Source organism: Petromyzon marinus, chromosome 33, assembly GCF_048934315.1.
Source record: "Petromyzon marinus isolate PM22_M1 ecotype Great Lakes invasive population chromosome 33, UKy_Petmar_22M1.pri1.0, whole genome shotgun sequence".
Classification (NCBI taxonomy): domain Eukaryota; kingdom Metazoa; phylum Chordata; class Hyperoartia; order Petromyzontiformes; family Petromyzontidae; genus Petromyzon; species Petromyzon marinus.
This window is the reverse complement of record NC_133699.1, coordinates 6627137-6645407: the sequence shown is the minus strand read 5'-3', so window position 1 is coordinate 6645407 and position 18271 is coordinate 6627137. Positions and strand designations below refer to the sequence as shown.

At 45.4% G+C, this 18271-nt stretch overlaps 1 protein-coding gene across 1 annotated transcript in view; it reads right to left on the bottom strand.

Annotated features, from left to right (window-relative positions):
• Positions 1-9697, bottom strand: part of LOC142929671 (exosome complex exonuclease RRP44-like) — a 31804-nt gene extending 22107 nt beyond the window's left edge. Inside the window, exon 1 of the mRNA XM_076071376.1 lies at positions 9605-9697. Within this exon, the coding sequence (XP_075927491.1) occupies positions 9605-9655 (51 nt within the window). The 5' untranslated portion in view covers positions 9656-9697. The remainder of the gene's footprint in view (positions 1-9604) is intronic.
• Positions 9698-18271: the final 8574 nt, after the last annotated feature.

The window sequence follows — 18271 nt, the reverse complement described above, 5'->3', positions numbered from 1 at the left end:
CTTCCAAGATTTTTCTGTCATTGAGAAGGAAATCACACTGTTTGCGGCTCCGTTTTCAATGGATGCAAAAGAAGTGGAGGAGAGTCTGCAATTAGAACTGATCGAAATTCAGTGTGATGATTCTCTGAAGAATCAGCATCAGCTTCTCTCCCTACCTGACTTCTACCGGAGTTTGGAAAAGGCCAAGTTTCCTCTGACGAGACGCCATGCAAAACGAATGATGAGTCTGTTCGGCTCAACATACATATGTGAGCAGACATTCTCTCTGTTAACGCTGAACAAAAGCAGGCTGAGAACCAGAACGACCGACAGCCATCTCCGTGACGTCCTTCGCATCTCAACCACCAAACTTACTCCTGACCTGCCAGCTATCCTTCAGACCAAAGCGCAGCATCACTGCTCCCACTGAGCGTAACATTATTCCCATTACAGGTGAGTTAAAAATATACACACCGTTTTCATTTGTTAATAAGCCCAATTACTTCATAAATTCAGTCAATTAAAGTTGATGACAATTTTTTTAACAAACGTTAGTTGATGTGTTAACAAGCCCAATAATTTATTTGTGTAATAAGCTTGAAATATCCACATCCCCTATTTGTCTTCTTGTCTCTCCCTTCATATGGACAATGAAGGGGGATCAGCACCCTAAGAACCAATCTGAGGCTGTCACTGAGAGAATTACCTGCCAACCTTTTTGTAAAAAATGAAATTAAAATCTACTAATGAAGAGCTATGATGGAGGCTTTTTTTCTTCAAACATGTTCAATAATCAAACGTAATTTAACTGCATTTGATTGATTTTGACAATATTAGTGCATGAGAAGTGAGGCAGTATACCTCACGTCTAGTGAGTGGCCCAATCCTTCGTATATTTTTCTGTATGTGGCCCTCGGGAAAAAAAGTTTGGACACCCCTGCTATAAACCATACCATTGACCGTCGTGTGAAAGGTATTAAGAGGCAGTGGCAGCGAATGGACTGCGATCTGAAAGTCACCATAAAATACAATCAATTAAGTACCAAAATGGTTTATAACGTCTTTCCAATGGTTACTAAGCCAGAATCCATCTTCTCGGTTGAAATTGTTTCTGTGTTTGTATATGTGGATGGCCTCATGAACGAATCTCTCATGGTAGCCGGATGGCTTGCAGAGAACGTCCGTCTTGGAGAAGTCAATGTCATGTGAGCCCACTGAATTATAAAAGTGATCTGCCACGGCTGAGGTGCTCGTCCTACCGTGTTTCAAGTCTGCTTTATGTTCACGGATGCGGTCCCAGATATGTCGTTTGGTTTCTCCAATGTAACTGCTACCACAGAGGCAACTTAGTTTGTAGACGTCCGGGTACTGTATGTCTGGAACCACATCTTTTACAGACGGAACCAGATCACGGATTTTATGTACTGTGTTGAATCGGACCTGGATCTTGTGTTTATTCAGGATTTTGGAGATCTTTTTTGTGACCCCCGCAATGTAGGGTAAGGTGATGGTTTTGAAAGGCTCCTCAAGAGGATCCTTCTTCATGGCTGGAGTGATGGCTTTGCGGATTGTGTAGTCGGAGTAACCATTAGCCTTGAGAGCTTGGTGTACGTGCTTAAGTTCACTGGCAATGTGTTCCTGGTCGGAAATGCATTGGGCTCTATGGTATAGAGTCTTGATGAGGGAGTTCTTCTGGCATGCATGGTGGTGGGAATCCGGTTTTAAGTAAGCATTCGTATGCGTAGCTTTCCTGTCGACAGAGTGGCTCATTGAACCATTAGGTCTCCTTTTAATTAGGACATCCAAAAAGGGTAGCTTGCCATCTTTTTCGACCTCCATGGTGAATCTGATGGCTGGGTGTATGGAATTGATGTGGTCGAGGAATTGGTTTGTGTTATGGTCGAAACGTCGTGAGAATTTTTTGTTTTATATATATTATTATTTTGTTGTTTCCCTTCAACGTGACTTTACCGAAAGAACTAAGATTATGAATTACTGCAGTCACGAAAGCTTTAAATCAAAATTTCATTGGAAAGACGTTATACACAATTTCAGTTCTTAATTGATTGTATTTTATGGTGACATTCAGACTGCAGTCCATTCGCTGGCACTGCCTCTTCACACGACGGTCAATGGTATGGTTTATAGCATGTTATATAATAATAAATAGTATAACATTGTAATGTTTAACATAATTCATAAGGCAATATATAGTATCGTAATTGTATTGTGAATATACAGCAGTGTGGTATACAGTAGGGTTGGTAGAATAATACAGTGTAATATTACAAGTCTAACATTTTACAGTCTAAAGTATAGGGTAGTGTAAAGTAACGCATTGTGTAATTAAAGGGTGGGTTTGTCTATGGTAGTGTATATTACGGTGTATAGTCGTGTAATGTAGGAAAAAGTTTAGTTGAAGACATATAAATATACTGCATAATGTTCGAGCTTACATTGGGCTGTGTATACGATATTATACAATGTAGTTTAGATTGGAAGGTATAACGTTACAATGTATAGTAGTCTAGTTTATGGCATGGTTGTAACGCAACACAGGACAGAGCAGCACATCGTGGCTGTTTCTCCCCCCTCCTCCGTTCCGAGCATGGATGGACTCGTCCGTCTGAACGAGGCTCGTCGCTCTCCGTGGTGCTAACGTTGGAAAGAAGGAAAAAACCGCCACCCATTTTTTCGCCATATGGTATTGTAATGTATAATGACTTATTGTTAGTAGCTCAGCTGATTGGAGAGTATATAGAGTTTATTAATAACATTGATGTAGTTTATATTTTATTTTCATTAATTCGTTTACTATATGGTATTCATTATATAGTGTAGTGTATACACAGTTACTTTATGTTTATAGCTCAACGTATTGAAGAACATATTGAGTACATTTATTATATTGATGTAGTTTATACTTAGTTTTTTTTCACATCGGTTAATTGTATAATAGTTGGGTAGTTGCAGTCCTTTAGCGTCCATATACTAAATGCCTCTGTTGAGATGGCTATTTCCGTGACCAGTCGCATGCTAATCGCTCACATTAACATCATGCTAATCTCCCAGTTACATGCTAATTTCTGACTTTAACACTCTGCTGATCCAACACTTTAACACAGCTATTTCAATGCTAAATTCTCCTGTTTGATATGTAAACTCCTTTGTCAAGGCGCTTTACCTCTCCCACCTAGTTTAAAAGACGCTGCGAATTTTAGCAGCAGTTATTGAAGCGCTGTCGTCCCGACAGTTCTGTTCCTTCACCTGAAGAAGGCTACTTGTGTTGTGGCCGAAACGTCGTGAGAATTTAATTTTTTATTATGTTTTATTTTTATTATTTTATTTCTATTCTACGTAACTTTACCAAAAGAACCAAGAAGTTGCATAGAGTTGTTGCATGCTTGGGCTCCAGATGCCGAAATTACCTTTTAAAAAACGGCTACCAATCTCATCAGATCTCAGAAGCTAAGCTTGCAGCGCCCAGCCCTGATGGTAACCCGGGGATACAAATTAATGTGGAGAAACAAATGTTCGCTTCTGACGACCAAGACTACGCCTGTCCTCCCAAGGACAGGCCTCACTGATTCCGAAGACTTTCATTTTCAGGAGGGTCCTGCCGAGTATTTTTGCAGTAGGGAGGCGATGTTGTGCTGTGCAGTGCCGGAGAGTATGCTCATGCAGCCCGTCCACCCTGTCCTCTCTCCTCCCGTCGGGACGGGTCGGTCACAATAGCGTTCAGAAACACCCTCCACGTCACAAAACAGTTAAATTTCTCAATCCGCAGGTCAGCTCAAATCTGTATTGTGGGCGTTCCCTTGTACTCTACTGTGTACGTGGGGCTCTGGATCCAATCCCCTGATCACCATTCTTCTGGCCACCCATAGAAAATTAGAGTGCACAATTATATGTGTGATTCATCACAGGCGAGCTCACACCAGCCACACTTGCAGCTTAGGGCCTCGCATTAAGAGAGGGGGGGATCTCTAAATACGAAACAAGAAATGGACACGAGGTTTCGAGTTTTAACATAATTGCTTAATAAATAAAGATCGGTGAGAAAAAAAGACTCTCCAAAGCAGTTATTTTCATTCTGTTGACAAAAATATACAGGCATTCATAGAAGGGGCCTCTTAAACTTGACAATGGCATAGGGCCCCAGCAATGCCATCATCCGGCTCTGCTGCCGAGTGTCATCCCAATGAAGTAATTTGCAGGTAACTTTAGCATTGGGATGCTTGGCCAATACCCAGTTACATTGTGATTGTGTGTTTTCTAGCTATGTGAGCAAACTGGATAATTAATTAACCAAGGCGCTTCTTGTTGCGAGGGTCAAAGATCACCGGTGCACCACCCTGCCACCTGAAACGATAATAGTTCGCTTATAATTTTTTGGTTATTTTAGTGTGCACATTTACACGCGATAATCACATCTCATCAAGCATTTTAAAAGGGCACCCTCAGTGGCAACTGTTCTCTGTGTGACACACGGTTATTCAGCACCTAACATGTAAGCAGGTCAAGTGCTGTTTGCTGCGAGCAATCCCAATTGAGTGATTCGCAGTGAAGTTTTTTTTACATGACAATTTTCGCCTGTGATGCTGACACACGATGGCCATACTTTATTTTAAATGTCTTGGGATCGTTTTTATTTTTTTACGTTGAATTTTAGTGAGTAAATCACGAGCCCGTTACAGTGCGCCACGGGACTGCACGTCATTCGAGTGGTGCATTCACAATGCAACCGGACCATTTATTAGTAGGGGCTGATGCGAAGGGGGGAGTGAGGCCCGCGCCCCCCCATAAACTGGGGGGGGGGGGGGAGAGGGGGGCATTGTGACAGGCGTAGAGTTGTAGTTGTAATCTGCTCCACGTTTGTCTTGATAAAGGAGCCCTGTGCAACCTGCTCGGTGTGTGATGTGCGTGCTCCTTGGTGTGACGTGTGTGCCGCTCGGTGTGTGATGTGTGGTGGGTGTAGGAGAGGCCCCTTACCCTGGCGCATGGCAGTCGATGACAAGTTCTACCGCTTGATCTGCGATGGCTACTGCATGCAGCCACCCCCCTGCTGTCCACCGCAAGTGTAAGCCGCCCCCCCCATACCTCCCACACCAGGTTTTATCCACTGCTGGACTGATGCGTTTCTATTGTGGATGCAGGTGGCTGACGGAGGAGAGTGCGAAGTGTTTGTTCTGGGATATTCTTTGATTTTAATTGTAGTGATTCAATTAATTGATTGAACAATTGCTTAAGGGTGAATTACGTGATGTGTTATTGGCAGTGAGTTGTGCTGGCTGGTTCAGTCTCGTTGACAAGGCCATTATGAACCCTCTTAGTCTGGAATGTCCTACTTCCAGCCGTACGTGCTGTTGCGACCCACAGACTCCTCACATACAATGAGGGAAAAAATAATTCGATCCCCTGCTGATTTTGTACGTTTGCCCACTGACAAAGAAATGATCAGTCTATAATTTTAATGGTAGGTTTATTTGAACAGTGAGAGACAGAATAACAACAAAAAAATCCAGAAAAACGCATGTCAAAAATGTTATTAAATTGATTTGCATTTTAATGAGGGAAATAAGTATTTGACCCCCTCTCAATCAGAAAGATTTCTGGCTCCCAGATGTCTTTGATACAGGTAACGAGCTGAGATTACAACAGGGGAAGAACATGCAAAGTCCACAAACTCTCACATACACGCCAAGACTAAGATCCCCCCATGTAACAGACTGTTGGGTAAGTGCCGTTATGAGCACTTATGCAGGCCAGCACAGCATATGGGGTTTGTCTCTGCCAGTGCTGATGTTTTCACAATGCACCAAGTACTCATTTGAGGCCGAGGGTAGGTCCAGGAATGGTTCAGATAATTGCCACTGGTGTTGGCCATGAGCAGGAATTATACCAGGATTTATGGCTTCATAGTACACCTCGCTAACCCGCTGCACTAACGCTCCCCGTAAACATCGGTAACATAAACAAACAACAGCTCGTACAAATACAAGAACAAATACAAGAACCCCCCCCCCCCCCATAAGGTACATCGTGTTGTTTTGATTTCACGACTCGGCGCAACTCGCGAATACTCAAAGCGAGATGCTCGTGTTTAGTAAACAGGTGTCCAGTAGTCAATCCGTGTTTACTAAAATCTCGTGGTTGGTAAATTCGTGGTTGGCAATGGATTCGTGTACATGTATGCCTCTATTTACGAAAGGAATGCGTTCTTCTGAAAATGCACGCAAAACAAAATATCGTAAATCGGAATGGCTTTTCCCATTAATTGAATACGAAAAACTTGCGATGTGTTTCAGACAGTCATTTCTGCTATGCTCCTAAACCCAAAATATACACCAATATTTCACAATACAAAAAATAATTAAGAACAAATATTATAACGGTTGAATAACAATCAATTTAAGACAAAAATAATTAACATCTTCAAGGAACTCACCAAAAGATCTGCATGTTGGAGTGACTGGAGAGGTGACGAGGCGTTACTTTTGCACTATGGGGATACCGTGACACTGTCGTGGATGGATGACAGCTTCTTGCTTGATGATCTCATGGCGCGTGCCATGTGATATATTGTTTCCACTGAAATTCTATTTCGTAAGTCGAAAAGTATCCTTAATTTGTCAATTTCGTTTTCACTAAATTTCGTGAATGGAACATTCGCAAATCAAAACACAAAGATTTGCTGTACAACCAATATAGAATGTTGGGCCAAGTGCTGTCGTCAAGCACCTAATACAGAAAATAAAAAACACGTGCATTCATGCACAACCACGTACAAATACATGTGACCATTATAAGCACATGCTTTCAACAGAAATTACAAATGTTATATATTGTGCTTTAATGATTACATTTTATATTAGTGTGTCTTAATATTACACAGTAAATATCTTCAAGGACCACTCTTACAGTACCATCATCACCACCATCATCACCAAATGTAGCATTATCATCATCCCAACCATCTGTATAATCAATCACCATCTGTATCATCACCACCAAAGCAAAGACCCCCTTATAGCCCGAATAGACTGTTGGGGCAAGTGCTGTTAGCGAGTACCTGTGAAGGCCAGCATGGCACAAGAGGGGTGGGTGGCCAACGCCACGCCCGGCCGCCTTTGTCTCCCCAGTAGTGATGTTTACACCACACCAGGTACTCATTTGAGGCTGAGTCGACCTAGGGGAGGCCCATGACCGGTTCAGAGAGTCGTTACCTGCGTTGGGCATGAGCGAGAATTTAACTCGGGTCGCCGGGTTCATAGCGCAGCGTGCTAAACGCTACACTACCGCTACCCACCACCTGTATCACCATCATCTTCCAGAGTTAATACATTTCATGTCAATAGCTGGAAATGCTTGTATTTGTAATTAAAAAAAATGCATAAGTAGTTGTCACTCACTCACCCACACTCAAACGGTCAGAAAGGACTGAAAGATGAAATATCTTCAGAACCCTACATCCTGAAACTAAATTAATTATTTCAATTTTACCAAGTAAGGCCCACTAAGCTATATCGCACACTCAGGAGTCCTGATTCCACTTCTGGGAGTCTCAAGTCCAACGCCATGGAATTGTATATGTTTAAACATGTGCGTGCATGTGTGTTTGTGTGCACGTATGTGTGCATGCATGCCTTCATATGTGCATGCGTGTATGCACGTGCGTGTGTATGCACGTGCGTATGTAAAATAACTTTAGCCATGACATTTGGGATATATTAGTTTTAGGGTTAAGAGCTTTGCGCACGCAAACAGGTGGGTGTGTTAACTCACCAGTGTGTAGCTCACCTCACTGGTGAGCTGGTGTGTAAGCTATCTAATCTGTAAGCTTACGACTGTGTGTGTGCACACTAGTGTGTAAGCTCACTGATGTGTAAACCTGCTGGTGTGTGGCCTCACTAATGTGCAGAACATTTTGTGGAAGCTCACTAGTGTGCTTGCACACGAGTGTGCCGGTGAGTGTGTGTGCGGTGTGTGTAAGTGAGTGTGTGTGAGTGTGCGGTGAGTGTGTGTAAATGTGTGTGAGTGTGTGTGAGTGAGTGTGTGTGAGTGAATGAGTGCGGTGTGTGTGTGAGTGTGTGTGAATGCGGTGTGAGTGCGGTGTGTGTGAAAGTGCAGTCAGTGTGCCGGTAAGTGAGTGCGTGGTGAGTGTGCAGTGAGGGTGTGTGAATGTGCAGTCAGAGTGCCGGTAAGTGAGTGCGTGGTGAGTGTGCGGTGAGTGTGCGGTGAGTGTGGGTGAATGTGCAGTCAGAGTGCCGGTAAGTGAGTGCGTGGTGAGTGTTCGGTGTGTGTGAAAGTGCAGTCAGTGTGCCGGTAAGTGAGTGCGTGGTGAGTGTGCGGTGAATGTGCGGTGAGTGTGTGTCAATGTGCAGTCAGTGTGCCGGTAAGTGAGTGCGTGGTGAGAGCGGTGTGTGAGTGTGCAGCCAGTGTGCCGGTAAGTGAGTGCGTGGTGAGTGTGCGGTGTGTGAGTGTGCAGTGAGTGCCAGTGTGCGAGTGTGCCGGTAAGTGAGTGTGTGGTGAATGTGGTGTGTGTGAGTGTGCCGGTGAGTGTGTGGTGAGTGTGTGGCTTGACGTGTCTCCGTATCAGTCTTACTCAGCCACCCCCTTACTTGCCCACGCGTAGATCGGTCCTGCCCACCAGACAGCTACATGCGATTCAAATGTCCACGTACACATGACATCACATTGCGATGCGCATGTGTGACATACATGTGCCACGTGTTGCACACACTACGCACGTCCCATGCACAAAGGGCATGCCTTACAAGTGATGACCACGCGATGCAGGTGCTTGCCTTGTAGATGTCACGTACCCGTGACGCACGTGGCCCGTGCGCGTGACGCGCGTGCTCCGCGCTGCCGTGTGCTTTGACCAGGGCCGTCCATAGGGGGTGCGTGGGCCCCCCCCCGATGCCTTCAAACTAAACCGGAAGCATTACATGTGACACTGATGTCTACACGTGGGGCCTCCCCCGAAGCGCGGGGCCCGGGATAGTCGGTCCAATTTGCCGGACACTCGGGGACAACTCTTGATTTGGCATACGCGACGCGCACGTTGTGTGCGCTGTGCGTGGGGTGACTGGCCCGATGTGCGTGCCAGGCAGGGCAAGGGGGACTGCCATTGATTGTGTCGAGACCTTTTGTATGGGTGACGAGATGAACGCCCAATTCAATGCAGGCCGCCACACAAGGGCTGCACATTTCAATGTTGAGCAGGCCCCTGTGTGTCCGTGCGTGTGGGTCCCTGTGTGTTGTTTCTGTGTGCGTTATGTGAGGGTAGCAGTGACGCAGTGATAGTACGCTACGCTCCGAACCCCGCAAACATGCGAGTTGGAGTCCCGCTCATGGCCAACACCAATAACGATTATTTATCTGAACTGGTCCTGGGTCGATTCAATCTCAAATGAATACCTGGAGCGGTGTGTGTATACGTCACCACTTGGGAGACAAAGGCGGTCGGGTGTGGTGTTGGCCACCTACCCCCTGGTATACCATGCCGACCTTCATTGGTGCTTGCGAACAGCACTTGCCACAACAGTCTGTTAAGGCTATATGGGGGATCTTCGTATCTGTAGTGGGAAACTCGTAGGTGTGTGCATGTGTGGAGGGAAACCTGTACTGCTGTCGTACGTTGTGACCGGGCGAGGCCAATTTCCGTCCTCATGGTCGGCCACGGCGTCCTGGTCTTCGTACTGCTGCTTGTTTTTGCCTGTAATGACACCCAACATGGACAACCCCATCACCTGCGTTCAAACAAGTGTTACACAGTATGAACAACACGCGCAATAAAGCAACCACAAAGCACATACACTTTTAAATATAAAAGCACTGGGGGTCTAGTACTGTAGTCACCAATCCGTGTGTATTATTTATTTATTTGTTGGTCATTCTGATGGCAGCACAAACAGAAGCTGCATCCATAACTTCTCAATCCGCACAGTCCCAGGCCAAGGTCCATTCGTGGAATTAATACAAATATTTACTTATTAGAGGGTGTTTTTGTTTGTTTGGGTTAGATCGCGTAAATCTTAGTCAAGTTTGTCACGTAAACAAAACATGCCAATTAGTGACTATTTCAGCACATCGGTGTGTTGGAGAGTAAACCCACAACATTTACAATTCAAGTACCGTGACGTTTCGCCTGTAACTACAACAACAACAACAACCCACCTCGTCAGGTGACAGCCAGAGTTGTGGTGAAATCCTTCCCCTGTTTCGGTCTTTAATAGACGTAGACGGGGGATAAATGTGACGTCGTCGCTTGTAAGCAGATCCGATACGAAGACCGGGGGAGGGGGGGGTAATGTATTGATGTAAATTACAATGGATATCTGTTATTGATTGGATTATTCGCAGTTAATCAACATACATAATTGTTACTCCTGCTATTATGGATTGACTCAAGCAGCTAGCGAAGGATGCTAGGTTTAGTAATATATGTTATATATGTCGCTATTGTTAACTTTCAATCAGTTAACTTTCAATCACATTTCTTATGATCACTGTTGCATTGTTTTTATAGCATTATTTTAGTAACTTCTAGAAAGGTTTAGTTTAGCCTGATTTTACATAGTGGACACTGTGTGTGTGTGTGCTGCGAGCTGAGTGGTGGAGGTACCTGGCAACAGTTGAACCGAGCCCGCTCGGCCTCTTCATCCGTGGCGACCAGGGTACAATCGTTACTATATTCTTGGTTCTTTCAGGTAAAGTCACGTAGATAGAAAATAATAACAATAAAAATAAATTAAAATAAAAGCAAAAAACCCACGACGTTTCGATCGCAACACATGATGAAGACCGCTTGTGTTGCCACCGAAACCTCGTGGGTTTTTTGCCTTCACTTAAAATGTTATTTTCTATCTACGTGACTTTACCGAAAGAACCATAAATATGAATTCCTGCAAGTTACGAAAGTTTAAAGTAAAAATTTGACAGTCGTGTAACTAATCAGGCCTGGAGGATACAGTGGACCACGTGGTTTCCGGGGTTCGTTACCTTAACAAGTGACGTCACTTCCTTAGCAACGGTCGATCGTTACAGACGGAGGTGGACGCGCGCTCTGTGTGCTTAAAGATCGCATTCGGGAGCACACTTCGACAACGTCGTCAGTGAACATCGATAACGCGGTTAAATTACTTGGTAAACCTCATTGACAAACATCCGTGAGGTTGAACACTTCATTAACACAGTTAACGAAATCTATTGACAAAACGTGACCATCCGTGACTTCTCGTTCTGCCTTCAAGGCGATGTCTTCCGTGAGTACATCCACACGCGCGCTGTATCAGGATACCATTAATCTGAGAGAACATCTATATGTGAATGTGTGTCTGTTCGAAATGTTTAATGATGAGGACGGTAATGATGATGGTGGTGGTGGTTGTAAGCTGTGATATGATTAGAGTCTCACGTGCGCTGCTGTGATTTTGTTGCAGGGTGGAGAGATGAGCAAGCCGACGGGAAGTGAGTACTGTAATTCCACACACAGACATACACACAGACACATGCACCTGTATACAAAGACAGATCCCCGTATAGCCTTTACAGACTATTGAGTCAAGTGCTGTTAGCGAGTTAGCACCTATGATGGGGTGGGTGGTCAGCACCGCATCCGGATGCCTTTGTCTCCCCAGTGTTGATGTTTATACGTTGCACGAGGTACTATTTTAAGTTTTAGTAGATGTAGGGGACGCACACGACCGGTTTTATTTATTAGTCACTGATGGTTGTGAATGGGAATCGAACTCAGGTCGATCCCCACAGACACAACTGCTCCCAACCACTCATACAGGCACTGCACATAGACACAAACAAAGACAGAAATCTTGTGTATAGCCTTGAAACACTGTAGGAGCAAGTGCTGTTAGTGAGCACCTATGACGGCCGGCACCGCACACGAGGGGTGGGTTGCCAGCACCACACTTGTCCGTCTTTGTCTCCCAAGTGGCGATGTTTACACACCGTATCAGATACTTATTTGAGGCTGAGTGGACCTAGGGGAGGCCCCTAACCGACTCAGATAACAACAACAGCCCTCATTCGCCACTAAGTGACGGATACGTCACCATGGCGCTTGTGCCAGGCCTGGTGCACTCCGAGGCCACTTGAAGTGTCGAAGGCTTGCCGACAGGAGATCAGGGGACAGACCCCAGTGCGATGGGTTGACTGACTGAGATGACTGGCAGACGCACCACCTTTGCATCCTACTGTGCCAACTTGCTGCGTTTTAGTCATCCAGTGCACCGTCTGTTGTTGTGAGCGTCGCTCCTCTCACCCTCCTTTTTTGCTTGAGGGCAACTGCCACCAACTTCCCATAAGCATCCTTCACGAGCTTCCTCCATAGAGGCAGATCTTGACACCAGTGGTACCAGTCTTTGGCAAGTCCACTTAGTTCCGTATCCTCCTGTACTGCATCAGTCCATCTCTTCTCCAGGCCGTGCCACGCCCATTTAGCCCCCTCTATCTGGAAAAACAGAGGCTGCTTGGGCATGCGGTGGCTGAGCAAGCAGGCTACATGACCCAGGCAATGCAGCCCTGCCCACCAGTGGAGCTCACTGTGAGCTCTTCACACATTCCAGCCTAGTTAAACCCAGGGTGGATCGTAGGCAGGCCAGTCTGAAAGTGTAAAGCTGGTTCAGATTTTTTATTTATTCTATCATTGGCCAAGAAGACCCAGCGTTTTGTGTCGAGTGACAGACCAGGTAGATACCCCAAAGTGTTACGAAGCTGATGAAAATATGCCACTTGACCGATTCGGAGTGAGACCTCTGCTGCCAAACCAGAATTTTTGCATAAGCACACTATCCAGGTACGTAAACTTCTCTCTACAATTACCCCATCACTCAAGAGTAGTTGAGGGGGTGGAGTATTAAATTACACAAAATACTCAGGCGGGTGCTTAGTTTTGGTGGGGCTGATGGTAAGGCACCACCTCTTTGTCACACGCTCCAGGCTTAGCAGCAGAACCTCCAACTATTTTTCAGTGTGAGCATCAACTTCCAAATGATCAGTGTACATAACATGGTTGACCAGTAGGGAGCCATCCCTTGACCTCACCCAGGCATCAATCATCCTCCCATTGTATCTGTAGCAAATATTAAAAAATCCACCGGTACAGCCATAAAAAAACTTCTCGAACTATGTGGTCGAAGATGATGCTAAATAATGTGTCAGCCAGAGTAGATCCCTGTCGCACCCCACTGTAAACGGGAAATTGCTCTGACTCCCGGGCACGCAACTTTATCCAGGCCTGCCCACCATCGTGAAGGTCCTTAATGATTGTGAGCAGAGGGTTAGGGACTCCGGAAATACGAGTAACAATCCAGAGCCCTGGCCTACTGATTGTATCATAGGCCTTGACCAGGTCGGCACTGCAACACTACACATGTAACGCATGGATTTGTTACACCTTTCAACCACACACACAGACACATTTTAATTAAAACAAGTCCCTGATTTGTAAAAAAAAGAATCAGAGTACCAGTCATCAAATAGGCAATTGACACTTGGTCCAAAGAATATGTGATACTGTAATAGAAATACATGAATAGCTAAATTCAGAATTTAGGTTAATAAGGCATAACCCAGTGCACAATATAACATTCATGAAAAGACAAACAGTGCAACAAAGGAAATAAGCTTTCAGTCTGTATCAGACGGTCTCAGACGCTAGTGTTGAGAAGGTGACATGGCAGGCGTTTAGAAACCCGCAGTGCCGGCGGATGTAAAGTCGTTACACACAGTGTCTTTCGAACAATACAACAGTCAGGTGCTTGATGCAGCTGGTGACTCTCCAGATGTGGTGGGGTATTGACGATGTGTAGAACGATGCAATTGTACTTCTTTCCCGAATGTCAGGTGTTGTCGGGCTTTGACGATGTGTAGCACGATGGATTTCCTTCAGTATCCAACGTATAGAGGTGTCTTCACCATGATAATTATTCACAGGCTTGTTGGTTTACAGTCACGTTTTTTCTAAACTCATGTGATTCATGGCACGTGACCTTGCAGCACAGTTTTGAGCAATGCCTTTCCTTCTCCAAGAGACACACATGTATCCTCTCTTTCTGCAAAACTCACTTTAAGTCTTCTTAATTTCACTTGCCATATGTATCGGCTCAATATAAATTGACAAATGCAAATCTTAAACTTTGCTTTTAAAATCTCCACTGTTTTACCACTATGCCGTCTCCACTGCTTAACCACTATACCTCTGAGTGGTTACTCAGCGTTTCAGCCATTCTCGTGCAAGGAATGACTTCTGTTGAGAGCAACCTCACATGCACGGGAGCACATGCTATCCAGCCAACAGAAACATCAGGGTTGCCCCTGGCTCTCTGGCCCCTCTGGGCACTCTCTGGGCTCCGGGCACCCCGGCCCTCCTCTTCTCCTCTCCTCCCTTTATCTTCTCTAACATAGCCCACTAATATACTAATTGTATGAATGGACCAGTGTATAAGAATTAATAGTGTATTTCTTATCCAATTCATGTTCTCTCTTGTGAAACAATGGACATCTTATAAATTTAGCCAGACCTCCACAGCTTGCCCATCAATCCATCTTACTTTTTCTGAGATAACGGAAGTTTATCTATGTTTGCCGTGGAGTTTCCAGACCTCGCAAACTTAATATGGCCTCCCCAACCAGCCTATAATCCTAATGAAGTTATTTGGAGGAGGAGGTGTCTCCGGCACATGAGTCAACCTCCAGACCTCCCTACAGTGTTATCATTGTTACATCGGTCTCAAGTTAAGTTAGATTCCTGTCAATGGTGCCAAGTTTCTTTACCAAAATAACATACAGGAAATACGCCTTTTGGCGTCCTCTGGTCTAACACCGTTTGAGACGAGGCTCAAAAGAAAGCTGTCCCTGGTGTGGACCAATCAGTTTCAAGGACAATGCATATATTATCAGAGTATGTTTTTTGTTTGCATTCTGACCACAAGCATCATGGTTAATGCAGACATGATTCCTTGTAAAAGGTTTCAGTTTGGTGTTTTAACATCTTAACACCTGTTTTGTTGCCAGTAAAAACGGGAAAAACCTATTATCATACAGGAAATACTCAAATACCCATTAACGAATCAATTGTGGTGCTGCTCTCTCCTCCCCATGTGACTCCCCAGACCGTCGCTCGAAGGGGCAGCGAAAGAGGTTCCTTGTTGACACAAGACTAGAAGCTAAGCGCCAGATTCTGGAGCTTGAGATGATCCTGCTGGATCATTGTGCACAGCAGCAGGCCAAATATCAGCGGGAGCTGCTGCAATTCCAGAACAGCACCGAGCTGAAGAGCTTCATCATCCACCACCAGCAGCAGCAGCAGCAGCAAAAGGCAGAAGAGCAGCAGCAGGCAGGAGTCAGCACCAATAATGAGGATGTGAAGCAGACATGTCAGAATAGCAACAAGGTTGAGAACGAGATTGAAGAGATGGAGAAAGTGGGGGAGAGAAATGGTATGAAGAGAAAACGTGGGAATAGGAAGAAACATAAGAACAAGAAGAAAGTTCTGGAGGAGACAGTGAAAGAAGAGGTGGCTGAGAGAGAGGGGAGTGAGGGAGAGCCCATGCAGGAAGTGGTGGAGGTTGGGACGATTGAGGTAGAGATGATTGAGGCAGTGGCTTTGGAGGATGTGATGAATGAGGTAGAGTTGAATAAGGTAGAGGTGTTAGAAGGAGATGGCAAGCGGGAATTAGCGAATGAGGCAGAAGTAGCGGTGATTGAGGTAGAAGCAGTGGCCAAGCAGGAAGTGGTGAAAGATATAGTGGCCAATGTCATAGAGGGGATTGAGAGAGATGCAAAACAGGTATTAGCAGAAGAGGTAGAGCCAAATGAGGTCGATGGGAATGAGGGAATGGTCAAACAGGAAGTGGCGGAGAAAGTTGAGAATGTTGTGGAGACAAAGAAAGAGGGACAGGATTGTGTTAAGAGGAAACATAGGAATGGGAAGCTACGAAGGACTGAGATGAAAGTTCGGGACGTAGAAGAGATGAAGGTAAACGAGATTGAGGGAGAGGGGAATGATGGAGAGCCCAAGAAGGAAGTGGCGAGTGAGGTAGAGGTAGCGGTGATTGAGGTAGATGCAGTGGCCACACAGGGATTTGTGAAAGAGGTAGTGGCCAATGTCGTAGAAGGGATTGAGAGAGATGCCAAGGAGAACTTAGGGAAAGAGGTAGAGGCAAGTGAGGTAAATGGGAATGAGGGAATAGCCAAACAGGAAGTGGCTAAGAAAGTTGATAATGTTGTGGAGACAAAGAAAGAGGGAGAGGATGGTGTTCAGAGGAAACGTAGGAATAAGAAGAAACACAAGAACAAGAAGAAAGTTCTGGAGACAGTGAAAGAAGAGGTGGCTGAGAGAGAGGGGAGTGAGGGAGAGCCCATGCAGGAAGTGGTGGAGGTTGAGACGATTGAGGTAGAGATGATTGAGGCAGTGGCTTTGGAGGATGTGATGAATGAGGTAGAGTTGAATAAGGTAGAGGTATTAGAAGGAGATGGCAAGCGGGAATTAGCGAATGAGGCAGAGGTAGCGGGGATTGAGGTAGAAGCAGTGGCCAAGCAGGAAGTGGTAAAAGATATAGCAGACAATGTCATAGAGGGGATTGAGAGAGATGAAAAACAGGTATTAGCAGAAGAGGTAGAGCCAAATAAGGTCGATCGGAATGAGGGAATGGCCAAACAGGAAGTGGCGGAGAAAGTTGAGAATATTGTGGAGACAAAGAAAGAGGGAGAGGATTGTGTTCAGAGGAAACGTAGGAATAGGAAGCTACGAAGGATTGAGATGAAAGTTCGGGAAGTAGAAGAGATGAAGGAAAACGAGATTGAGAGAGAGGGGAATGATGGAGAATCCAAGAAGGAAGTGGCGAGTGAGGTAGAGGTAGCGGTGATTGAGGTAGATGCAGTGGCCACACAGGAATTTGTGAAAGAGGTAGTGGCCAATGTCATAGAAGGGATTGAGAGAGATGCCAAGGAGGACTTAGGGAAAGAGGTAGAGGCAAGTGAGGTAGATGGGAATGAGGGAATAGCCAAACAGGAAGTGGCTAAGAAAGTTGATAATGTTGTGGAGACAAAGAAAGAGGGAGAGGATGGTGTTCAGAGGAAACGTAGGAATAGGAAGAAACACAAGAACAAGAAGAAAGTTCTGGAGACAGTGAAAGAAGAGGTGGCTGAGAGAGAGGGGAGTGAGGGAGAGCCCATGCAGGAAGTGGTGGAGGTTGGGACGATTGAGGTAGAGATGATTGAGGCAGTGGCTTTGGAGGATGTGATGAATGAGGTAGAGTTGAATAAGGTAGAGGTATTAGAAGGAGATGACAAGCGGGAATTAGCGAATGAGGCAGAGGTAGTGATGATTGAGGTAGAAGCAGTGGCCAAGCAGGAAGTGGTGAAAGATATAGCAGACAATGTCATAGAGGGGATTGAGAGAGATGCAAAACAGGTATTAGCAGAAGAGGGAGAGCCAAATGAGGTCGATCAGAATGAGGGAATGGCCAAACAGGAAGTGGCGGAGAAAGTTGAGAATATTGTGGAGACAAAGAAAGAGGGAAAGGATTGTGTTCAGAGGAAACGTAGGAATAGGAAGCTACGAAGGATTGAGATGAAAGTTCAGGAAGTAGAAGAGATGAAGGAAAACGAGATTGAGAGAGAGGGGAATGATGGAGAACCCAAGAAGGAAGTGGCGAGTGAGGTAGAGGCAAATGAGGTAGAGGTAGCGGTGATTGAGGTAGATGCAGTGGCCACACAGGAATTTGTGAAAGAGGTAGTGGCCAATGTCATAGAAGGGATTGAGAGAGATGCCAAGGAGGACTTAGGGAAAGAGGTAGAGGCAAGTGAGGTAGATGGGAATGAGGGAATAGCCAAACAGGAAGTGGCTAAGAAAGTTGATAATGTTGTGGAGACAAAGAAAGAGGGAGAGGATGGTGTTCAGAGGAAACGTAGGAATAGGAAGAAACACAAGAACAAGAAGAAAGTCCTGGAGACAGTGAAAGAAGAGGTGGCTGAGAGAGAGGGGAGTGACGGAGAGCCCATGCAGGAAGTGGTGGAGGTTGGGACGATTGAGGTAGAGATGATTGAGGCAGTGGCTTTGGAGGATGTGATGAATGAGGTAGAGTTGAATAAGGTAGAGGTATTAGAAGGAGATGACAAGCGGGAATTAGCGAATGAGGCAGAGGTAGCGGTGATTGAGGTAGAAGCAGTGGCCAAGCTGGAAGTGGTGAAAGATATAGCAGCCAATGTCATAGAGGGGATTGAGAGAGATGCAAAACAGGTATTAGCAGAAGAGGTAGAGCCA